This window comes from Lepidothrix coronata, unplaced genomic scaffold, assembly GCF_001604755.1.
Source record: "Lepidothrix coronata isolate B3197 unplaced genomic scaffold, Lepidothrix_coronata-1.0 Scaffold109, whole genome shotgun sequence".
NCBI classification, from domain to species: Eukaryota; Metazoa; Chordata; class Aves; order Passeriformes; family Pipridae; genus Lepidothrix; species Lepidothrix coronata.
This window is the reverse complement of record NW_016690289.1, coordinates 1,384,930-1,405,229: the sequence shown is the minus strand read 5'-3', so window position 1 is coordinate 1,405,229 and position 20,300 is coordinate 1,384,930. Positions and strand designations below refer to the sequence as shown.

Sequence of the window (20,300 nt, the reverse complement as noted above, 5' to 3'; positions counted from 1 at the left end):
ATGTGTTCTGAGTATTGGATTTTCTTTTTGGTATGGGTTAAAATAAATGATTGTCCTAATGGTTCAGGAATTGGACCCTTTTGTAGTCTAAAGAGTTTGAGAAGTCCAGACTTGCGTCTGTTGGGTCTTTGTTTTCCATTCCCTCAGGGAGATGGCAAGATCAAACTCTGCCTTCCTTGAGCACTTACTGGTTGGTGGCTGGAGAGTAATGAAATTTCCTCAAGAGAAGATTAAGAGATGCTATTTTAATGAAAATGGCACCTAGGGGTGATGAAGTCGGAGAAAAAAAATTGGTTACTCCATCTTTTGTGAGCATGTGGTCTAACAGTGTTGAATTTCTATCAATGGTTACAAAAGCGAGAAAGGGAAAGCACATACTGGAGTTTCCACTGTTTAAAAGAACTGAAAATCAAACAAAAATTGAAGCTTAACAAGGAGAACATCAGATGGAAAGAAGTCTTACGCCACGCAAACACACACTCAAATACACGCACACAGAATACTATGCATACATGGACACACACAAGTAAGAATGTGTATTTGTATGGTAGGTTCTTGGAAATAGACATTCTTAGCAAATATGGATGACAGATCAATTGTAATTTATTTTCTTTTAACACTGTATCATCATAAAGAAAACTGGTATAAATGAAAAAAATCTATTTCAAATATCTACATCTAAAATTTTAGGCAGTGAAAAAGCACTTCGTTGACAAGGAGTGTGGAATGATGAATGTTAGTTGTCAGAAATTGCTGAATGCCTTTTTTTTTAGTTGCCACAAACAAATTCACATATCAGAACAAACAATACTGCTAAATATTCCTTTTTGTTTTTTGATTTTTTTTTGATTTTTTTTTTTGTTAAAACGCACCGGGGAAAAGAAAACAAAAAACTGGAAATTCATACATCTTTCAAAATTTGAAATTGAAGCAATATTTAGAACCATAGATGAAGAAACACTGTGGCATTGGTGTAATATACACAATGCACCTTTTTTTTTATCTGTAATGTACATCAAATACTTTACAACAATGCATTAACAAAAGGCAAGAAATATCTTGCTGTACAGAGGAAACCCCAAATGCAACTTGAAGCCTAGATTCACAATGAATGAGGATATTAAACAAAGTGTGAGAAGCTGTTCCCCATAAAGTATGTATGCTGCTCAGTAACTTGTGCTTAACTCTTGACCCACATCCACTGTCATGTTCTTCCTCCTTCCTTCAGCCACATTCAATATACAGGACTGAACTTTAGACTCTACAGGCCAACAGTAAAGTTGCCCCACACTGTAAAATATATATATGTATATATATATTTCTTTCTAATTACTCCCAGGTTTAGCCTTCATATCTTTTAGCCTTCTAAAAAAAATCTCTTAATTTTTTCCATACTGGTTATCTGTGCCTTCCTATGGAACAGGCTTTAACAAACTAAATTTGCAGGAAAAAAAAATGTCTTGTGGTATGCATGCACATGCACAGTTCCTGGAGCTTTTGTATCTGCCTAAGTCTCAAACCCAGGAGTCGGGAGAGGCTGGATAGTGGCTTGTTTCATAGTTAAGTTCACTATAGGGACGAGCAGCTGAATAGAAGTCGACGTAGTTGCCAGTTGACTTTAGTCCCAGGTGCATGTTGTATTCACTTGCAGGTGGACGATGATGCACTTGGTCCTCAAAGAAGGACTCATCATAGTTTCTTGTTGAATTCTGAAATGGTTGATATGGTTCATAATCTTTTCTGCTGGGCTCCTGTGGAACTGGCTGTGTTGAAACCTGAAAGATAGCAACACCCACAGCTTGTTAGATACAACTTATTGTGGGCAACAGGATGGAAGGAGTAAATCTTACATATGTTCATTGTGCTTGAAATACGAAGTTGTGCATTATCTTAACATCTGCTCAAGGTATTGCTTAGTAGTGAATTAATTCCACAGTTCTGCCTTGTCATTTTATTTCTTTACGTGCAATAGTAGTATTATTATTATTCAAATATATTTATTATTTCATATTATTGCTGCTAAAGATGCTGCTTTATGTCAAAAGTAGTTTACGCAGCATAGCTTATAGTTACTTTCATAGCTACAATCTATGTATAACTGGCAGCTATATAATGGTAACCAAAACTCAGCCTTGAAGAATTTGAATGGAAGCAATATACACTTCAAAGACGCTAAACATTTTGCAGCTGTCTTTGACAGAAGTGAGATTTAGGGGGCAGGCAACACTGTATCCTTAAGAACCATTTACAGTCTTCAGGACAGTCACATGAGAAAATGTCAAGCAAAGTGCCCTGAAATGGGTTCTTGTGTTACTGTTAAGCAGAACCATCTTACCACCTCCTCAACACTTCAAGTTGACAATCTTGTGTCGTTGTACATTCCAGCTAGTTGCCTTGAAACTGAAATGTTTATGATAAGCAGGAAAAAAAAATCTCAGATGGTTCCCTAACCTAAGGTTGCCATAAAACTTTTTTCATATAGCCCTAGTGAATCTCTGCTTTCATAGTTGGGACTTCATTAAAATTTGAAATGTATAAACACATGCTGACTATCTTAGGAGACTATCTTTCACTTTATGCCACCTCTATAAGTTTGGGCAGACTTTGTGATTGCAAAATAATGTAGCCTGTCAATCTTCATAAAGTCATCACTGCAAATATTGATTCTCAGACACCGATGTCAGAAGACTTTGAGCATCCTGCTGACTTTGCAAGAGTTAGTAATGCTCCAAGACGACAGGAGCAGTTGCACTGCTATGGCCTAAACTCTGCAATATTTGTTCAAAACATGCCTGTATTGGACTCTATGCACACAGTACAAAAGATTGCTTAAATTCACTACCTTTCACAGTCCCACAAGTGATCTTACAAATTTGGGCCCAATATTAGAACTGCACAAGTGAGCATAACTACTCTATTTTCTATTTCTAGTATCGCTATCAAGGTGTGCAGGACTTTCAGGACCTCCATTTCATTTCATGTATTCAAACACAGGTGTTTAATTTGAGCATAGGAGAAAAAATCTACAGGAAGAAGTCTGTTTGTATATGTGAATTTTTTAATTTGTGATATTTTTCTTCATTTTCATATAAGATGTTGCACTGGTCTTTTGCCATCTGGAACGGTAACATTTTAGTCTCTGTACTTACCTGGTTATGTTTGATATCTTCAGCAGGCGCACCATACGAATTCCTGTACAAAGTTGAGATTCCAGTGTTCTGAGCTGGAGAGAGAAAAAAGGAAGGAAAAATCAGGTTTACCAAACATACCTCTTTGGCCTCAAAAGGGAATTCTTAAGGCTTCATTAAATACATCATACAATGTTGGTTTCCCACACACCAAAGTCTTTAAAAGCATCTGCAGACTTCTATTTTCCTCTCACTAAACAGTCATCATCTTTGCTTTGGTGTACATACATGTCCTTGGTATACATTTATTAATGCTGACAGGCTCTGTCACGTTCACATCAATCTTGTGTGCTTCATATATATAAATCAACAAAATAATTTCATATACAGCTATCATTCAATAATATATTTCAGGTTAGAGATGGGATTCTATATCACACATATGCTAAACAGGTAGCACTTGTAAATATTGAGATTGAGAAACGTTTCAGTTCTTTCACTTCAGTTGGATGATGTGGATTACTAATTATTAATTAATATAGTAGTGATTTTGCTACTTCATGAAATTATTCATGCAAAAAGTGGTTAAATGCAAGTGAGAAAGGAGTTATGCAAAAAAGTAATATGTAGTTATACTGAAGAGGTCTTGGCAAGGGGGTCTGAAATCCATGACTACTGTCACTGTTGTCACTTTCTTCTCAGATGTCCTACTACTGAAATGCACAGACAAAACCGAGATCTGAGTTTGAAATCTGAAGTAATTCTAAAGACAACGAGGATATAAACATTTAGTTTTGCAAAAATTTATTTCCCACTTTGTCCCAAAAAACCCCTTACAAAAAGCTTAGAATTTTCCTTGCAAAGCTGACTCCACTGATCACTGTGATTTGACTATCTAGCTGAAGCTTATTTTGCTGGTAGGACTCAAAAGATTGTAGCTATTTCTCATATTTGAAAGACGATGAAGGCAGCCTTTTGTGTGGCTGCTGCACGCTATTAATGCATTATTAAATTTCCAGACATAACCAACGATTGGATGCTGTCATGAGGACTCTTACTACAAAAGCACAGGCCTGAAAGTAAAAACTGAGTAGTTGTCAATCAGAGTCATCAGTGGATGTTGATTGTGACTTCTCTTATGTCCTTGCAATGGTATAAAACCTGGAGGCACCTCTGAGGGCTAGTACTGAACATCAGAGCTGAAAGCTGGGTATGGGATCCATGCTAGTCACATCACTAAGAAGAACCACAGTTACCGAAGGTGTAAAAAGTCTTTCTTCCTTTGACAACATGCTAGCATGGACCCCTGCATGTAAAACTGCCTCTACCTTTCCCCTCACCACTGCACCCTTTCTGGAGAAAGGAATGGCATGGCCTTCAAAGTTGACTGGAATATGCCAATTCTGATCTTCACATCAGGGATGGATTACATGTTGAGGGTAAAATTTTTGTCAGCACTGTTCCATGTTGCTTCTTTTCAGATCTCAGACGCTGTTGTTAAAGATCTCCAGCATGTTTGTGAAAACAGGATAAAGACTGGGCTTATATGGTGGAGTGATAAGATCTAACAGCTGGAAAAAGAGATTTTTCACTTCATAACCATTAACTGATGGGGTGAAAAAAACTCTTGTGTCTTGAAGAGCTGGATGCAATTAGTAAAAAAAGTGCATAGTCTTATGTAAGAAATAGGGAAGAGCTCTGGAGGCCATTGGTATTAGGAGTTCACATCAGCATTGCTCCTTCTGGTGCATCTCATGACAGCATTACGATCAGTAGTACAACTGACAGATCTTTCCTTGATATCATCTTTTTTATGCCTTTTTTTTTCTGATTTTCTTGCTTGCCCCATAAAGTGCTAGAAGAACTTGGGTTACACGAATTCCTCTTATCATGATCTAAAGATACCCAGTGTTTCAGCTATCCATTTTGTGAAGTCCTAGATCTTGAAAAAAAGATGAAAGTGACTTTCAGTGTGTTGGACTGCCATAGATGGAGGAAGAACTTCTTGTAACCACCTTGTTTTCATGTATACAAATTGCAAGATAAGCAGGTTTGATGTTTCATGCATGCAAATTTCTAGTCAGACAGGGCAACATTGTGCATGGTCGTTTGATGTCAAAAGACTGGTATAAGGTGCAACATCTGAGGGTTTTATGAAGAATCTGATGAAAAATAGCAAACTGGACACATGCTAGTTTGTACATTGTTTCTGCAGGCAATCAGAGAGACCTTAAGAGGAGGGTCACGACCCTTCCATACAGATATATAAAAAGGCATATGGTACATATGTGCTGCTAACAGCCATGACTATCATAAACCCAGAAATAGTTCACAGTTGGTGCATAGCTGTCCAATGCACTCTTGTGACATTTGCACTGATGGTCACAAATGTTATAAGCCGGATGGAAGATTTATGGTCTCCCAGATCCCATATTCTGCGATGGAAAATGGATAATATCAGCTTATGAAAATAGCTGCAAGCTCTGCGTTGCTGATTTCATTGCAGTGATGTGGATGAAAATTCAAACAACCTACTATTCTTTTCTTAATGTAATAAAAACAATGAGACATAAAGTGCTTGAAAATAAATGCCAAGAGTTCAAGAATAAGAAATCTTGGCTTAGGCTATCTTAGAGGTTGAGATAATTCTGTTTCTGGAGGAAATGTAAGTGAAGCAATGTAGCTGCTAGCAGTGCATGCAGCCCTGCTCCAGTACCCGCTTCTGAACATGCAGGTGGCATCCCTGGGAACTCCATTTCTGCTCTGCCATGCTTCAGTGAGCAGTTGACTTTTGCTGTCCAAAAGCAGAGAGTAGATATAAAAGAAAGGAGAGAATGAGCTAGATGAATGGACAGATATTGTGTGGTTAGTATCTGATTTGCCCTGTTAATATTGTGTATGTAAAACAGACAGAAAGAGAGGCTAATGAAATAATTTTCTTTTTTAAAGTACGGTAAGAGAAGGGAAAGGAGTAAAAGGAGTAAGAAATGGGGATTTTCTTGCAGCCACACTTCTTTGCAGAGATGTGAGAACTGTAGCTGCAGATGAAATTAATTAAGCAGTGATCAGTGTGAATGTTTATGTATATATTTTATGCATTATCTAAATATCCATCATGATAGTACTGAAGACATATCTTTTACTAGGCAAAATTGCGAGAGTTCTAAAATGAGTATTGTTATCAACCTGCAGTACTTTGTGGTTGCATTGCATAACGAACATTACAGAAAAATACCTTTCTTTCTTCCCCTGGGCAGTTTTCAAAGTGATACATGTTAAAAAAAAGGCATATAGTTCCTCACAGGAGTCTTCTTTAAAGTTGACAACAGCTTTGAAAATTACGTTACTCGGTGGTTTATGTGATAAAAATGTCACTGACCAAAGTTATCCTCATATGTCCCAGTCACTTGATTCATGATGTAACATTCAGCTTTCAAATGTTGTATTTATTCTAAACACATTTACAGACACTTTGAAATAACAAGATACTAGCCTTTTGCCCTCAGAAACCCAAACTGATAACAAGAAAGGAGAGGTCAGCTGGCTACGTAGTCATCCTCCTCTGGTATTTCATAACCTGCTTTTTCTGCTATATGCAGCAGGTGCCCATTTTAAAAAATTTATTTCAGGACAGTAAAGGAAAATGCTTCTGTGCCTCACAAATCTTAGGTAACAGAGATCATTGCCTGTCACTATCACTGGCACCTTCCCACACAGTGACAAACGAGGTAAGGTCATGAGAAAGGTTACAGGGTATTCTGGTTTCTTAAAGCAATAATAAGTTCAACTAGCCTGAGCACCTATAGCTATTGTAACACTTGATGGTGGTTGTTTGTGTTCTGAATGTGCAGGGACCTGCCAGTAAGTTTAAATAATAAAAGTATTGATGATTGATTCTTTACAGCCAAAAGAAAAATAAACTAATCAGAAGGTTTTTCTGCAGCTGGAAGTGAAGATGCAGTGTGTAGACTATGATGCACATATTAGTTCAGTGAGGGAACTAAGAAAGTAAAAGAAACTTCAAAGGAGTCCCATGACAGTCTACAGGAACCTTATCTTCCCTGTTCTGAAGGAAAACATCATGGTATAGATGATATTATCACATACACATTTAGTTCCCATTTTTTTAAATGGAATATAACAGTTTTTGTCTTAAAAATATACTTTAGGTGACAAAATTTTATTATTGCTTATTATTATCTACAGAGAGGAGAAAATGGACAGTAAATATAAAAGGCCTCATAAACCTGTGAAGAGAGCAATGAGAACTTTGATATTGTGCCTCTAGTTTTTTAGCTAACCCTGTGAAATCAATATAAGTTATCATCTTCAGCCAAACTGTGTACTTCATAGTTTCTTCATTTTTCCCAGAGGTTTTCTGACAACTCCCCACAACGGCAGGAAGCCAACATTTCTACTTTGAAAATCCATCAAAAAACCTTCATTTCAGTCCCAGTCAAGAGGTCATTAAATTTTTGAACTATAAACTCAGAAGAGCTTTGGAGAAGAGCATGGAGACAGTCATGGATAAATTGGAACTACAGCTGTGGCTCTACATTCTGTATAAATCCATAAGTCAAAGAAAGCTCTGTGTAATACATCAGCTTAGCAAAAAAATAAAAGAGCAGATCAAAATAAGTATATGCCAGGTGAAACCTGAAAAAACCTTCATCTAAGTCCCATCTAAGTGGATGTATCAGCTGCAATGCACTGTCTGATGCACAAAAGGAAACACAGGCATTGCAATGAACTTGCTACATGAACTTATATGAGGCCATTCAGTAAAGTAAAAATCTCACAAAAATCACAAACACTGATTTTAGATTTTTCTTTAATCAAATATTTATTATTTAATGAGCTACAATTAAGTTACACAAATGTCATGTTGAATGTTGATGAGCAAGACTCCTTCTGTGATTTTCTTTTGTTCTTAAAATGGTGCTTAATTTGAGCTTAGACCAAATGAGCAGAGATTTGGTGATCTGAAAGACAGAGAAAGTTATTTGTTAATTCCATATTTATTTGTATGTTGGTCATGTAAGACTGAAATATTATTACATTTTTTGATTCAAATTTAGTTGTTTTTTTTCCTGACTGAGCTCAATAGCTGGAAAGACAGTTGATAGCTGAGTGTGATGCTGAGAGTTTCAAGTTTCCTTATTAAAAGCCCATCCAAATAATCAATAGAAACAGACAAATACAAGGCGATATTAAAGGAAAACACAATGCAAAAATCAAAGGGGAGCAAAGGTTGCTGGGGCATTAGAAACCTCATAATCTGAAAATTATATTGCAAGAGAAAGGAAACAAGGGAAACAGGAATGGGAGAAGAAAAACCCTACAGTAAAAAAACAAAATGAAAAAGGATGGGGAAAATGAAAAGCTCATTTTTTTTAATGTGTGGAGGGAGACAAGACTATCTGCAAGGAAATACAAATTTTCAACATGGAGACACTATTTTTGGTGAACCTTCTGATATAATTTGCTAGTCTAAATTTGCAGATAGAGCTGGAACAAAATACTAATGTTTCTGCCTTTTCCTTTTCAGCTTGATGCTGTTCTTCCTGAGATTCACCCTTCATGGGTCCTTGACAAATGGCTGAAAAAACTGCAGTCCTGTCCTCCATAATCAGACAAGTAAGGACCACTCAAGTGTTTTAGAGAACTACCTTGTGCAGCGACTGTGAAACACTCAAAACATTACAGATACATAAAATGCAGTACCTTGACTGAATCTTCCGCACACTCCCATAGGACCCTGCAGAAGCCATTCAGGACACTCCTAATTCCTGCATTTTCCAGATGCTCTTAACTGTCATTCCTCTCTTCAGATTTTCACTTTCATGCTAATTAACGTTCCATATTGCATTTTCACACAAATTCCAAGTCCGGCCTTCAGGTTTTGCTTGCACAATCACATATGACACAGTAGATGCAGTATGAGTGTCTTCATATCCTGAATGCAGTCTTGGAAGCTAGTATGGATGGTTTGATGTTGAGTCAGCATGTTCCTGGTTGTCCCCAGTGAGCTGAGGAACACAAAGGCAGCCCATTCTGCCTCTGTGGAAGACCACTGCAGAGGGCTTGGGAGAAGGTAACAGGCATTCAGAAAGTGCAGAGTGACTCCTCACTGTGATTTTTTTGCTTCCCCTGAAGCAGCATTTGGAGAAGAGCACACCATCATGCTTGGCACTATATAAATGTGACAAAATGTTCAATAATGATTATATAAGCCTTGTACAGTGGTGATAGAGACCAATTCATGAAGACATGCAGCACTCGGCAAAGTACTCAAAATTTTCTAATTACTGAAATGCTAACAGGTTAATGAGCTCACCGGGGAAAAGAAGCCTTCAATGAAACCTGGAACAGATGCCACAACATACAGAGAAAATTACTGTATTTAAATCAGCCCAGCTGAGAAAGTAACATGGATAGACTTTACGAACAGGTGCAAATTTCCTAGGAATGACTGATACACAAAATAAGCTAACTGATCCCAGAAAGCCATTCCCTGCAAAAGACAGATGTTAGGGATCACTGCACATGCTCAACTATACCAGTTAATTCAAAGTGATCAACCAACTTCCTCCTGAAATGAAAACAAATGTAAAATTGAAAAAGATAAGTAAAATTTTGTTTAGAGCCACTCTTCTGTGAAGAAACATAGTCTTTACATATAATTTTCGCATAGCATTGTATTAATTCAAATATATCTTCACTTGTATTTCTCGAGGTGGCTAAAACTTTGGAATCAACCAAAGCAGGTTGACTCTATGCCAGTAAACCCAGCCAAGCCTATAAAATCAGTGGTCTATCACAGATGATTTTTACATATGCTATGCAAGCATAATCTCACCTGTCATGGTGTCTTTTCTAGAAGTGTGTTCTCCCTTGTTTCCATGGTAAGTGGCGTTGGTTCCAGTTGATTCATAGTCTGTTTTTCTTTCTTTTAGGCTGATCATTTCCCGAGGTGAGGCTGGGGCACTTGCTGGATGACAAAAATGGATTTTCTTTTTTTTTACCATATATGACTGAATGTAGTGTCTAACTCTAGAGCAAACATTTTAGTAAAGTTTATAACTGTTAGCATTCTAACATGAAACTGATTGAAGAAACACTACCACATTATGGAGGAAAAGAAAAGGTGCTGTTATTTCAAGTGCAAGGCAAATCTATTCATTGGACAATCAACTGCAAACATAATTTTCTCTCTGAATGTTTAATTCTTTTTCACTTGCATCTAATGTCTAAGACAATTACTATGGAAAAAAAGCACAACAATATTTTTGTTTTCTCCTTTTTGTTTTCAATTTCTTTAACTTGTCAAAACTTTCTGGTAAAGGCACTTCCATTTTTTTCCTCAAAATGGTTACTTTATTTCTGTTGAAAAGACTGTTAACTTTCAACTGTGTGGAAAAACCCTTATAAAATGGTTTATTCACTTTTCTCTTGAAAATAAATAAACCAATTAAATTATTCTATTTGGTGAAGGAAAGGAAAGAAAGGAAAGGTTTTTTTTATAGAAAACATAGCAAAGAACATCTAACACTTTAAGGTAACTCAATTTCTGTCTTTAAATATCTATATATGAACAACTGCCATTGGAACAACAACTGCTACTTTAACCTATTTTTATTAAAATGAAATCCTTCATCACCTATTCTTATGGTATGGCTAAAAGGAGGAAAGTATACGTGATGAGGAAGAGAACTGGGTTTTATACTCGAGTCTCAAGCACTGGAGAATGTGAAGGTGATCAGTGGCACTAATCACGAAGCCTTAGAGCTTGTGATGCTTAGCAATAGGAAAAATGTAAAGGAAAAAAATAAAGGTTGTCAAAACTGACTTCAATCTAGGTGTTGGTAGATAAAGTGCACTTTCCCTGTTGTGGAGGGCAGGAGAAGGGGTACAGCGTGAGCAGCAGAGCCCCCCAGAGCCTTGTGAGGGCAGAGTTGCACAAAAAACCCTAAAATGCTGGTGCTTCCTTTCACATACTCCCCTGTCTCCACCCAGATATTTGCTGTGTCAAAAGAACCTCAAAAGCAGTAACAATGTCTTTGTTTAAAAAGAAGGAAAAGAAAATATTTAAAAGTGTGAGACAAACTCATCTGTGAAGTTTGACCCTGAATTGTATCTTTCATCATCTCTAAACTGTGTTATATTTTTAGTTAAGGAACAGAGAAGCATTTGTACTAAACTAAGGAGTAGGGAAGCACCAGTAATATTGAATTCTGCTTCAGTTGGTTATGCTGGCCCTGGCCTTTAAATTTACAGAGCAAATGTAGGTGATAGTTTTTTACGAAGCCATTAGAACTGAGAATTGCTTTTAAACTGTTTGTCAATAGTGATGTAAATCTAAAGCTCATAATCCAGCAGATACAAAGAAGCATGACATTAAACTACCAAATCAGCCCATGGCAGCTTGAGTCTAAATGGGGAACAAACCAGAATGCAACTCTTGGAAAAGCTGCTAACTGAGGGACACATTTTGTTTCATATACCCTGGCAATGATTTTAAACACTCTGGTGTCTTGAACAAAATTGACTGATACAGAAAAAAACATCTCTTTCTGTTCCCTGTGGGAATTCTCTCTCTCTTCCCATGGGAGGACAACTGCTTTTAGGCAAGCGTTAAAATGCAGAAGCAGCCTCTTGCAGAGTTTTTACTGGAAGCAAGCATAAAATCATTGGTTGATAGACTGAAAACTGATATCATGGTTTTCTCTCTTATTCTTAAAGGGCACAGAAAAGAATATAGAGCTCACTACTCAAGTTTAAGCACGTTATCACCAAGTCCTATTCATGGATGGGATGTTGAGAGTTCATTTACTTCAACTCTTTACCCCAAGGTAGGATCCAGTATAACAAAATAATTCTTGACAGATTTTAATCTAGAGCTAAAGATCTCTAATGACAGAGATCACATAACTGCTCCAAGCAGTCTGTTCCAGTGCTTTCTTTCCCCACTGTTAGGAAATGTTCCCTGATGTCTAGTCTGACTCCATGCTGCTCGTTATTTCCATTTGTCTGCTATGGAAGTAGAAAAAAGTTCATGCCGTTTCTCTTCATAGCTGGCTCTCATGTGTTTGAATACTTGGTGTGTACCTCTTCCCACTGTCCCCATCTCATGCCTCTTTTACTTGAGTTAAACAAGTACAGTCCATTCAGTGTATTCTCCTATCCTGATTTCTCCATCTTCCAATTCATATGTGCAACTGACTAAAATCCCTAAATCATTTCTAAAGAACTTTCATCTAGCCAGATATTCTCCTTTATTTGTAAAGGACTGGATCTTTTTTTTTTTTTCCTTTGAACATTATCTCCAGTTTCTCAGGATCAGATTGAATTTCAATAACGCCCTTGAAAGAACATGAGTTTCTCCCTTCTGAGGTTTACGCGACCCACAAAGCTAACAGGCATCTTTTGCATATTATCTGGGTCATTACTGAAACCACTGAAGAGTACTGGACCCAGGTAAACCTCCAAGCAAAGCATTCTTCTATTTTGGCAATAAGCAATCCCCTTTCTTTGTGAATGGTTTTCAGTCATGCCATTACCACATATGGTATTTTCTGGACTGTTCACTAGCTTGCCCTAGCTTACCTATAAAAACATTTTGTGAAAGAGTCTTACTGATTACAGTAGATTGTACTTACTGACTATTCTTTCCATAAAGTGCTTTAAGTATGTTGTAGCACGCATTCAGGTTGATTTAAGAACAGGCAGTATTGAATCAATGTTTTTATTTGATATGGATACTACCAGACACACAGCAACTTACACTACTATTTAAAAATAGATACTCCCAGAGTTAAGTAGTATCTTATGTTCCTACCACCTTTGAGGTGCTCAGGTTGTGATTATTTGTTCCACCAATTTTCTAGAATGACATTGAACTGACCAGTATATAATGATATTGGCTCTTCTTCCTTCATAACCAGCCACTATTATTTGTCCTTTCCCAGTCTTATAATAACTGATGATGGCAGTAAAATTTCATCCAAAAATTTAGAGTAACAGAAGTGAGGAGACAGTTCTGGCAAGAGACAAAACTAAGATGTCAGGGCCAGACATTTCAAGTACTTTGCACTTACAGTCAAAATGAGATTTTGGAGAAGAAAAAAATGGAGTAGCAGTCCTTTATGGACTTGTGCAATGACAGATTTTGAAAACAGAATAGCAGCTTTCACTGTACTTCTGGCTACATTTTCAAATCTCCTCTGTGGTTGTTCTGCAGGACTAAAATGCAGCTTCTAGACAATTAGCAAAACAATTTTCTTAAAATCCAAACTACGGCACAGTGCTAATGACAGTAATAAGTTTGGCCAATTTTAATCCTAAACTCCTGGTGTACCTTTGGAATGGCAACATTTGATTGAACAAGTAGCGAAAAAGCACACTGAAAGACTGTTACACTCTGTTTATGTTAAACGTTTTTCACTGGGAATGGCTTTATCTAATCAAGGTACATTCTACCTTAGAATAAGATGAGGGGAAGATTACCTGATGTGTAACTAAGTAAACAGTGTAAATTACACTATTTACACTATTGCATAAGTTGAGATTCATTTTTTACTCAAGACCTGTAGCCAAACTTTTGTGAAACTGACATCTGCATATGTATGCACACATACCCAGAATAAAAGCTGACAAAAAGTAATGTGGATCCTTCAACTTCTGCTAAGTGTGCAGAATGACCATAAACAACATAGTGGCTTTCATGACTAGCAAAGTGAGTTACAGAATTTCCTTGTGCTACTAATGGACACCATTGCCCTTAGATGGAACCAGGTAATCCCAAAAACACGTCATGGGAATTCATAACGTGTTTGTTGTGGAATATTTTTTCTGCTGTAAAACTTTAAAAGGTGCTAATAATAAAATAAAATAAAAAAAAAATCCTGTTTCGAACAGATAATTTAGGTAAGAGTAAAGAACATGCTTTGTGCCCTTCCACCACAGTTAAAAATAAATCCAGATATCAGTGACATGGCTCAAAGAAGAAAAATGATAGTGATGGATTACCTCTGTCTTTACTTCAGTCCTGAAAAGCAGCTCTTACCTGAGCGGTTGTTAGGAGACATGCGCACGGGAGAGATGGAGGGCGTGCGTGATGAAGAGTACGGTCTTTGCCGATCCCTTTCTATTGTTGAAGATGAGGCTACAAAGTGATACTGTGACCATCCGTCCTGCAACATCAAACATCAGGACAACAGTCAGCGAAAATGCCATACAGTTTCCCATGTCAAGTACAGAGTATTTTCCGCTAGTATTTTCAGTACGGATACACAAGTAGACCACTAACTTCTTCCTGCCACTGGGTGGCAAATATTCTTAGTGGTGCAGGATACGATGCGCTGACTGTACTGACACAGCAGGAGAGAAAATAAAATGTAGAAAGTTCTATAAAATAACACATTTCAGAAATACTCCAATTCATGACAACTTTTTAGGCTATTTGTTTAATAGTTTTGTCGTTTTCCACGCCTCTATTTTCACACTGCAAATGGCATTCTGGTTTGAAGTCACTTCCATTTTATAAGGAAGTTTTGGAGTAGAAGATAGGAAAGCCTCAGGATTACCAAACTGGACATCTATTTAACTTAGTTATACTAACTGCCCATTTCTTCACACAAGGGAAAAAGAATCAATGCAATTTTCCTTGTTGCAGTTTTCTCGAAGGTGTACAGAAAGAAATTCTATTCCTTCTATTTATAACTGTTGTAATGGTGATGTATTAAAAAAAAAGGAAAGAAACAAAGTAATACAAATACTAGAAACAGCTAGTTCAGAAATAAAAAAGGAGAGTTTGAGTAATTCTTGTTTTATTTCTGCACCATAATGTAATGCAATAATCCAAAATAACACATTTTTAAAAACATATTATAGTCTGAAACTATCACAAGAAAATAAACTGACTTTTCCTACTGTTCTTATTAAATGACAACATTTCAAATGCCTTCAGTATTAATAGATTGCAACTGTCTTTATCACTGCTTAATGTTAAATCTAAATCAGTAACACTGAGTTTTCCCAGTCTCACACAGTTTTAAAAATGCCTGCTTTCTGTTGAGCTCAGCGGAAATTGAAGCAAGCACCTGGCATGGTGCTAAACAAAATTTTTGTAATGAAATGCTGAATTAAAAAAAATAAGCACAATACAATAGTATTATAATTTATTGTATTATTATTATTATTATTATTATCATCATCATCATCATCATCATCATCATCATTATTACAGAATAATCATTCACTGTTGGAGTAGTAAAGAACGTTACCACTCCATACCTCAGCTACTCCAGACATCCAGCAGTGAATGCCACCCCTTCCTATGCTCTGCCTTTGCTCAAGGCACCTCTCTGACCGTTCTTTTCTGTCCACAGACACCATGGGCACCTAGCTCTCAGAACTGCAAGAGAAAATGTCTTGAAAATTCCCTTTCCACTAAACTCTTAGGAAAGAGAACTCAGCAAGGGTGTGACACAGCAGGAGGAAAAGAGATACTCATGACTGTTATAGAGGGAAATGCTGTAAGTAAATTATCATAGACAGAGGTGACACCTAACTACAGATTTTGAATGTCCGTACTCCTCACATAATGCATTTGTACTAATGTGTGTATCTCAGTTGCAATTTCAAAGGGAAAAATAAGGAAGATTAAAATCTCGGCTGGGCTTTTACAGTACAGTCAGAACTTTCCCTAGAATCAACAGTCACTGTCCACTGAGAGATCACTCATGTTTAGGACACCTGCTCAACCCAAAATTTCCTACTTCCAATCTTTCCAATCTATATCCAGTCTCCAAAAAGCAGTTTCTATACAAACCATGTCCTCCAAGCTGGAAGGAGGATCCATGAGAATGCAAGAAAAACACCTGTAAAGCCCTAAATTTTTAAATCAATTTGGAAACTATTAGAAACTTTTCCATATATATATATATATACACACTACATATAATATGTACATGTTTATAAAATACATGCATTTTTAATAGTTTATAGCAATAGACATAATAGTTTATAGCAATAGTTATGATGAGTAGCTTAAGTCTAATAATCTTATCCAAGCATTAAGACTACAAGGATCATACTTAGCATTATTTCTGTATCTCTGGTTCATCATAACTTGTGTGGTGATTTCTCTACTATAAAACTGAAGGAGCAAAAACATGTGAGAAGCCCATGCCTTTATTCTGCTGAAGAAAAATGGTTCCCTTCTTTCTCCTTCTCCAGGGTCAGAATTTCTTACCAGAAAGGTGATTTTCTATAATTCACTCTGTTGTAGTTTTCTGATCATTTATTTTCTTTTAAATAGACTGAAGAGGAGGAAGAAGTGGACAGACTTTCGATTTGATAAAAGGAAAAGGAATAGACTACTTATTACTTTCTGCCTGCAAAAGGAGGAGACATCAGCCATGCTTACATAGTGATGTCAAAAAGGCAGAAGTATGACTGCTCAGACAGTTTTGGGTCTTTAAGCGGCAAAGGTATTTATTTCGAGCAACGCTGGGGAGCTCTCGCTGGACAAACTAGCTCCAAAGTTTCTCAGTGAAAAGTCAGGCAATTTATACAATTTTCATGAGTGATTACAACATCTCTACATGCATATTCATTTAATTTCACAATCTAATTATCATATTCATAATAGGCAGGGTCTAGGCGGAGCTTGAGGCAGAGTCATCCTTTTGGGGAAATCTTTGGTGGTCGTTCTGGTCCTTCAGCCTCATGAAGGGTCGTCTTTCTTCTCTTCTTCATCACGAACTTTTCAACTTTTCCTGACTATGTGCTGGGGGCTTGTGAAAATCCCTTGACTCAGCTCTTTTATCTCCCCAGATGTCCATCCTATCTAATTTATGACTACTAAGCTGACCTTTCTGTTATCTTTTATTGGAACAGAACACACCAGATGTAGGCAGAGCTCTTGGAGCAAGGTACCACTTTCTTGATCTCTGCTACCCCTTCACATTAATGTTGCATTCCTCAGAGTGAAGGTCTGTAGCATCTTCCTCAGAACAAGCATTTAAAATCCTTGCTCTGTTTCAATAGCGCAAGTCAAAAATGCTTCCAGCTTTGTGGATCTGGATACATCCATGGCGAGGTATACTCTCCTTTCTCATTCTTGCTTCCCCCAAGTAAAACCCTGGCACGTGGTTCAAAAAAAAGTCATGTGAAACTTCCCCTAAACATTTCTTCCTGTTGTCTATTCCATATGTATTTTTACATTAATATCTGCAGCCTGGTTCTGATGGGAAGTGGATGAAATAAATCCCTGATACCTGCACTGTCCCATGAACTCTACAGGAATAGCATATGGCACCCTTGTTCTGCAGAATATCAAAAATACTTTGTCAACATTGCTTCCTCAGAAACAGCATTGCAAGGTGCCTCAGCAGCAAGGGAGCTATATTTGGGATGCTAGCACGAGCACTCTTTTGTGCAGCGGATGTTTTTCCTTCTTTTCTTCCCTGCAAATTTTCATTCTTCTCTCTGCTGACAGTAGTGCTTATAATGAGGTCTTCAAATAAATTCTACTACAAAATCCCAAGTTGGCAAGCCAAACCAGCTCAATAAAACCAGTGAGGCAAACAATAAACTCTAACACAGGGACTGTGGTGACTTGGCATTGCTTTTGACTAAACAAGGCATACAACTATCATTGTATAATGATCTTCATGGTATTTTTCAACAGATTGTGGGCAGCTCACAGCATTTCAAAACCCAAATACTTTTAAGTCATCTATCTTTAGCTCACTTCTGTTGCAAGGAACAAGCTTCTTTCCTTGTAAAGGTAAACAGTTTGTAACGAATTTATTAAAACTATCCCCATCAACAATTCCAAAAGCTATTAGTGTTAAATATTGAAACTAATTTTTAAGAGCCTAAAGGGGGTATTTTCAATTTAATGGCGATATAAATACCACCGGACACGATGGCTGCTTTCATTAGTTTGTTTCAGGTCTACTGCCTGTAATGAAATGTAATTAAATTGATTTGGGTACTTAAAGGTACAGTATATAGCAATGTCTTGTAGAGAAGAAAGCTAACTCAAGAGCAAAGTACGCGAGACTTATTTAAGAAACCAATTTACCAGCAAAATGTGATCTAGGAGAGGAAGAGTAAGACAAAAGGATCTGACAAACTGGAAAGAAATTCAATGCAATTCTGTCACAGTCTGGGTGCATTTGTTAATCAGCAGTAATTATTAACAGGTGGCAACTGCACACTACAGGAGGACAGAGAATGACCAGAGTACAGAAATACCATTATACATCCTTATCACCTCTTCCAAGGATCTTCTACTGGGCATTTGTCTATATTTTGACTATAATGAATATATCTATTATCCCTCAATTATACTTGATAAAGTCCAAATGTTAAAGCTTGATTAGCAGTGACATGTTTCTGATGGTATCTTCTTGGGAAAGCTGCATGGATTAAATTTCGGATAGGAGCTGAATGATCAATGTAGGAAACAAAAGTGATATTGTAGTCTTACTGATTATCTTTTACTGGGCTTAAGGAACGAACAGGTTCTTTGTCCTCTTGTTCAAGTTTAATTTTGAAAATAAATAATTTGCATCAGGACAATGGGAAAATAATTATTTTGTCAGGGTGACTAAACTTATTGTGCCAAACACCTATTGCATGTGTCTTATGAAAATATAATTTGTTTTTATTTTCTTTTCTTGGTATGCTTTTTGATTTTTAAATGTAGTGGGGAAAAAAAGCCAACCAGTTTTCTGTTGTGTTTGCAAAAATTTCAAATTTTCAGAACTCTCTGGTAGCTGAGTTTTTGATTTGAGGAGCTGATTTGTGGAGGTGGATGGTATCAGACATACCATTTTCTCACTTTTAGTACAGTAACATTTTGAGGGCTGAATTAAATTAAGCCCTGATGGGAACTGACACCAAGTTGACCCAAGAGGGAACTGGTGCTCCTGCCTGAAGAATTCACAGATGATAGAGGACCGAGGTGGCCAAGGAATGGGAGGTGGAGACAGGGATGGTGCGGTGCCTAGCCTGGATGATCTCATGGCATCCACTCAAAGAGAAACGCCACATCATAGGCACACAGCAAAAATGAAAACAAGCCCTACACTCTGACTGATTATGCTGATCAGCTGCTTAGAAGACACTGACTTGAAAAGCACAGAGTGGTCTAGAAAAGCTGTATGATTTATGATATCTGCATGCACATCAGTATCTTCCTATGTTAAAGAGCACAATCTGCCCTGACTCCTGGCCACAGATGTCCTAAGATTGTCACAAAGAAAGAGAACAACTTCTTGCAAACAGAAAAATCCCACTAAAGAGAAAAAATAAAAATGATGCACCAAATCCAATAACAAAACAGATAAACCCCCCAAAATTACAGAAAACGCTATGTTTCCTCCAGTTTACAACCACTCCAGTATGCAACTTCTTGCTTCAGGTCTGAACCTGTTGTGACCTGATTTAACAGACATTTTACAGATGACTTGAAGCACACAGGACCAAACTTGCTTTGTCATCTTACCTCCTTAGCTGTAAGCCAGCTTTTTACTGGTTCCAGGATATTAACTGTAGTAATAACTGCTCCGGTTATAAGCTGTAGAAATGTGCAGTTTTGATAGGCAACCTCTTGCAGGAATAAGTAACTAGACCTGCCATGATGTTAGAAGTAGGTGATACAGCAACAAGGCACAGTGCCTGTAAGTTTGTAACACAGGATCTATTCACTTCGAAACTCAGACAGGCACTGCCCTGAGTTGCTGGTGTTGCTTCCTTCGCAAGCTAAAGCACTGCTGTCAGGTTAAATGAAACATTCTGACTTGTGTGCACCAGTATGACACTGTCTGGAATAAAAGATAAATCTGATGTGAATTAAGTCAAGGCTCATCAGACTTACACAGGTCTGGGCAATTCCTCACTGGGAATGTGTTGTCACAACACTAATAAGACATAGTAGAAATTAGAACTGGATCAAATAACCTACATACATTGGCATATGAAAATTATGTGTGTGACTTGACTGTAGTGAGGAATCTAAAATGGTCACAAGGTTGGGGTGATCCACGTACATATCTCATGAAGCTCTTAAATGGGATTTTTGAAATAATGCATATTAAATGTTCATCAACAACCACTGTTACTTATCATTAGGCTTTACAACCTGGGATCATATAA

The 20,300-nt window shown here is 37.2% G+C and overlaps 1 protein-coding gene across 5 annotated transcripts in view; it reads right to left on the bottom strand.

Moving 5' to 3' along the window:
* Positions 1–584: 584 nt before the first annotated feature.
* CTNND2 (catenin delta 2) overlaps positions 585–20,300 on the bottom strand; it is a 514,557-nt gene continuing 494,841 nt past the window's right edge. For all 5 annotated transcript variants that reach the window (XM_017824127.1, XM_017824125.1, XM_017824130.1 and 2 more), the window contains 4 exons: positions 14,194–14,320; positions 9,988–10,119; positions 3,150–3,223; positions 585–1,775 (listed from right to left, as the gene is read on the bottom strand). In XM_017824127.1, the coding sequence (XP_017679616.1) occupies positions 1,515–1,775; positions 3,150–3,223; positions 9,988–10,119; positions 14,194–14,320 (594 nt within the window). In that variant the 3' untranslated portion in view covers positions 585–1,514. The remainder of the gene's footprint in view (positions 1,776–3,149; positions 3,224–9,987; positions 10,120–14,193; positions 14,321–20,300) is intronic.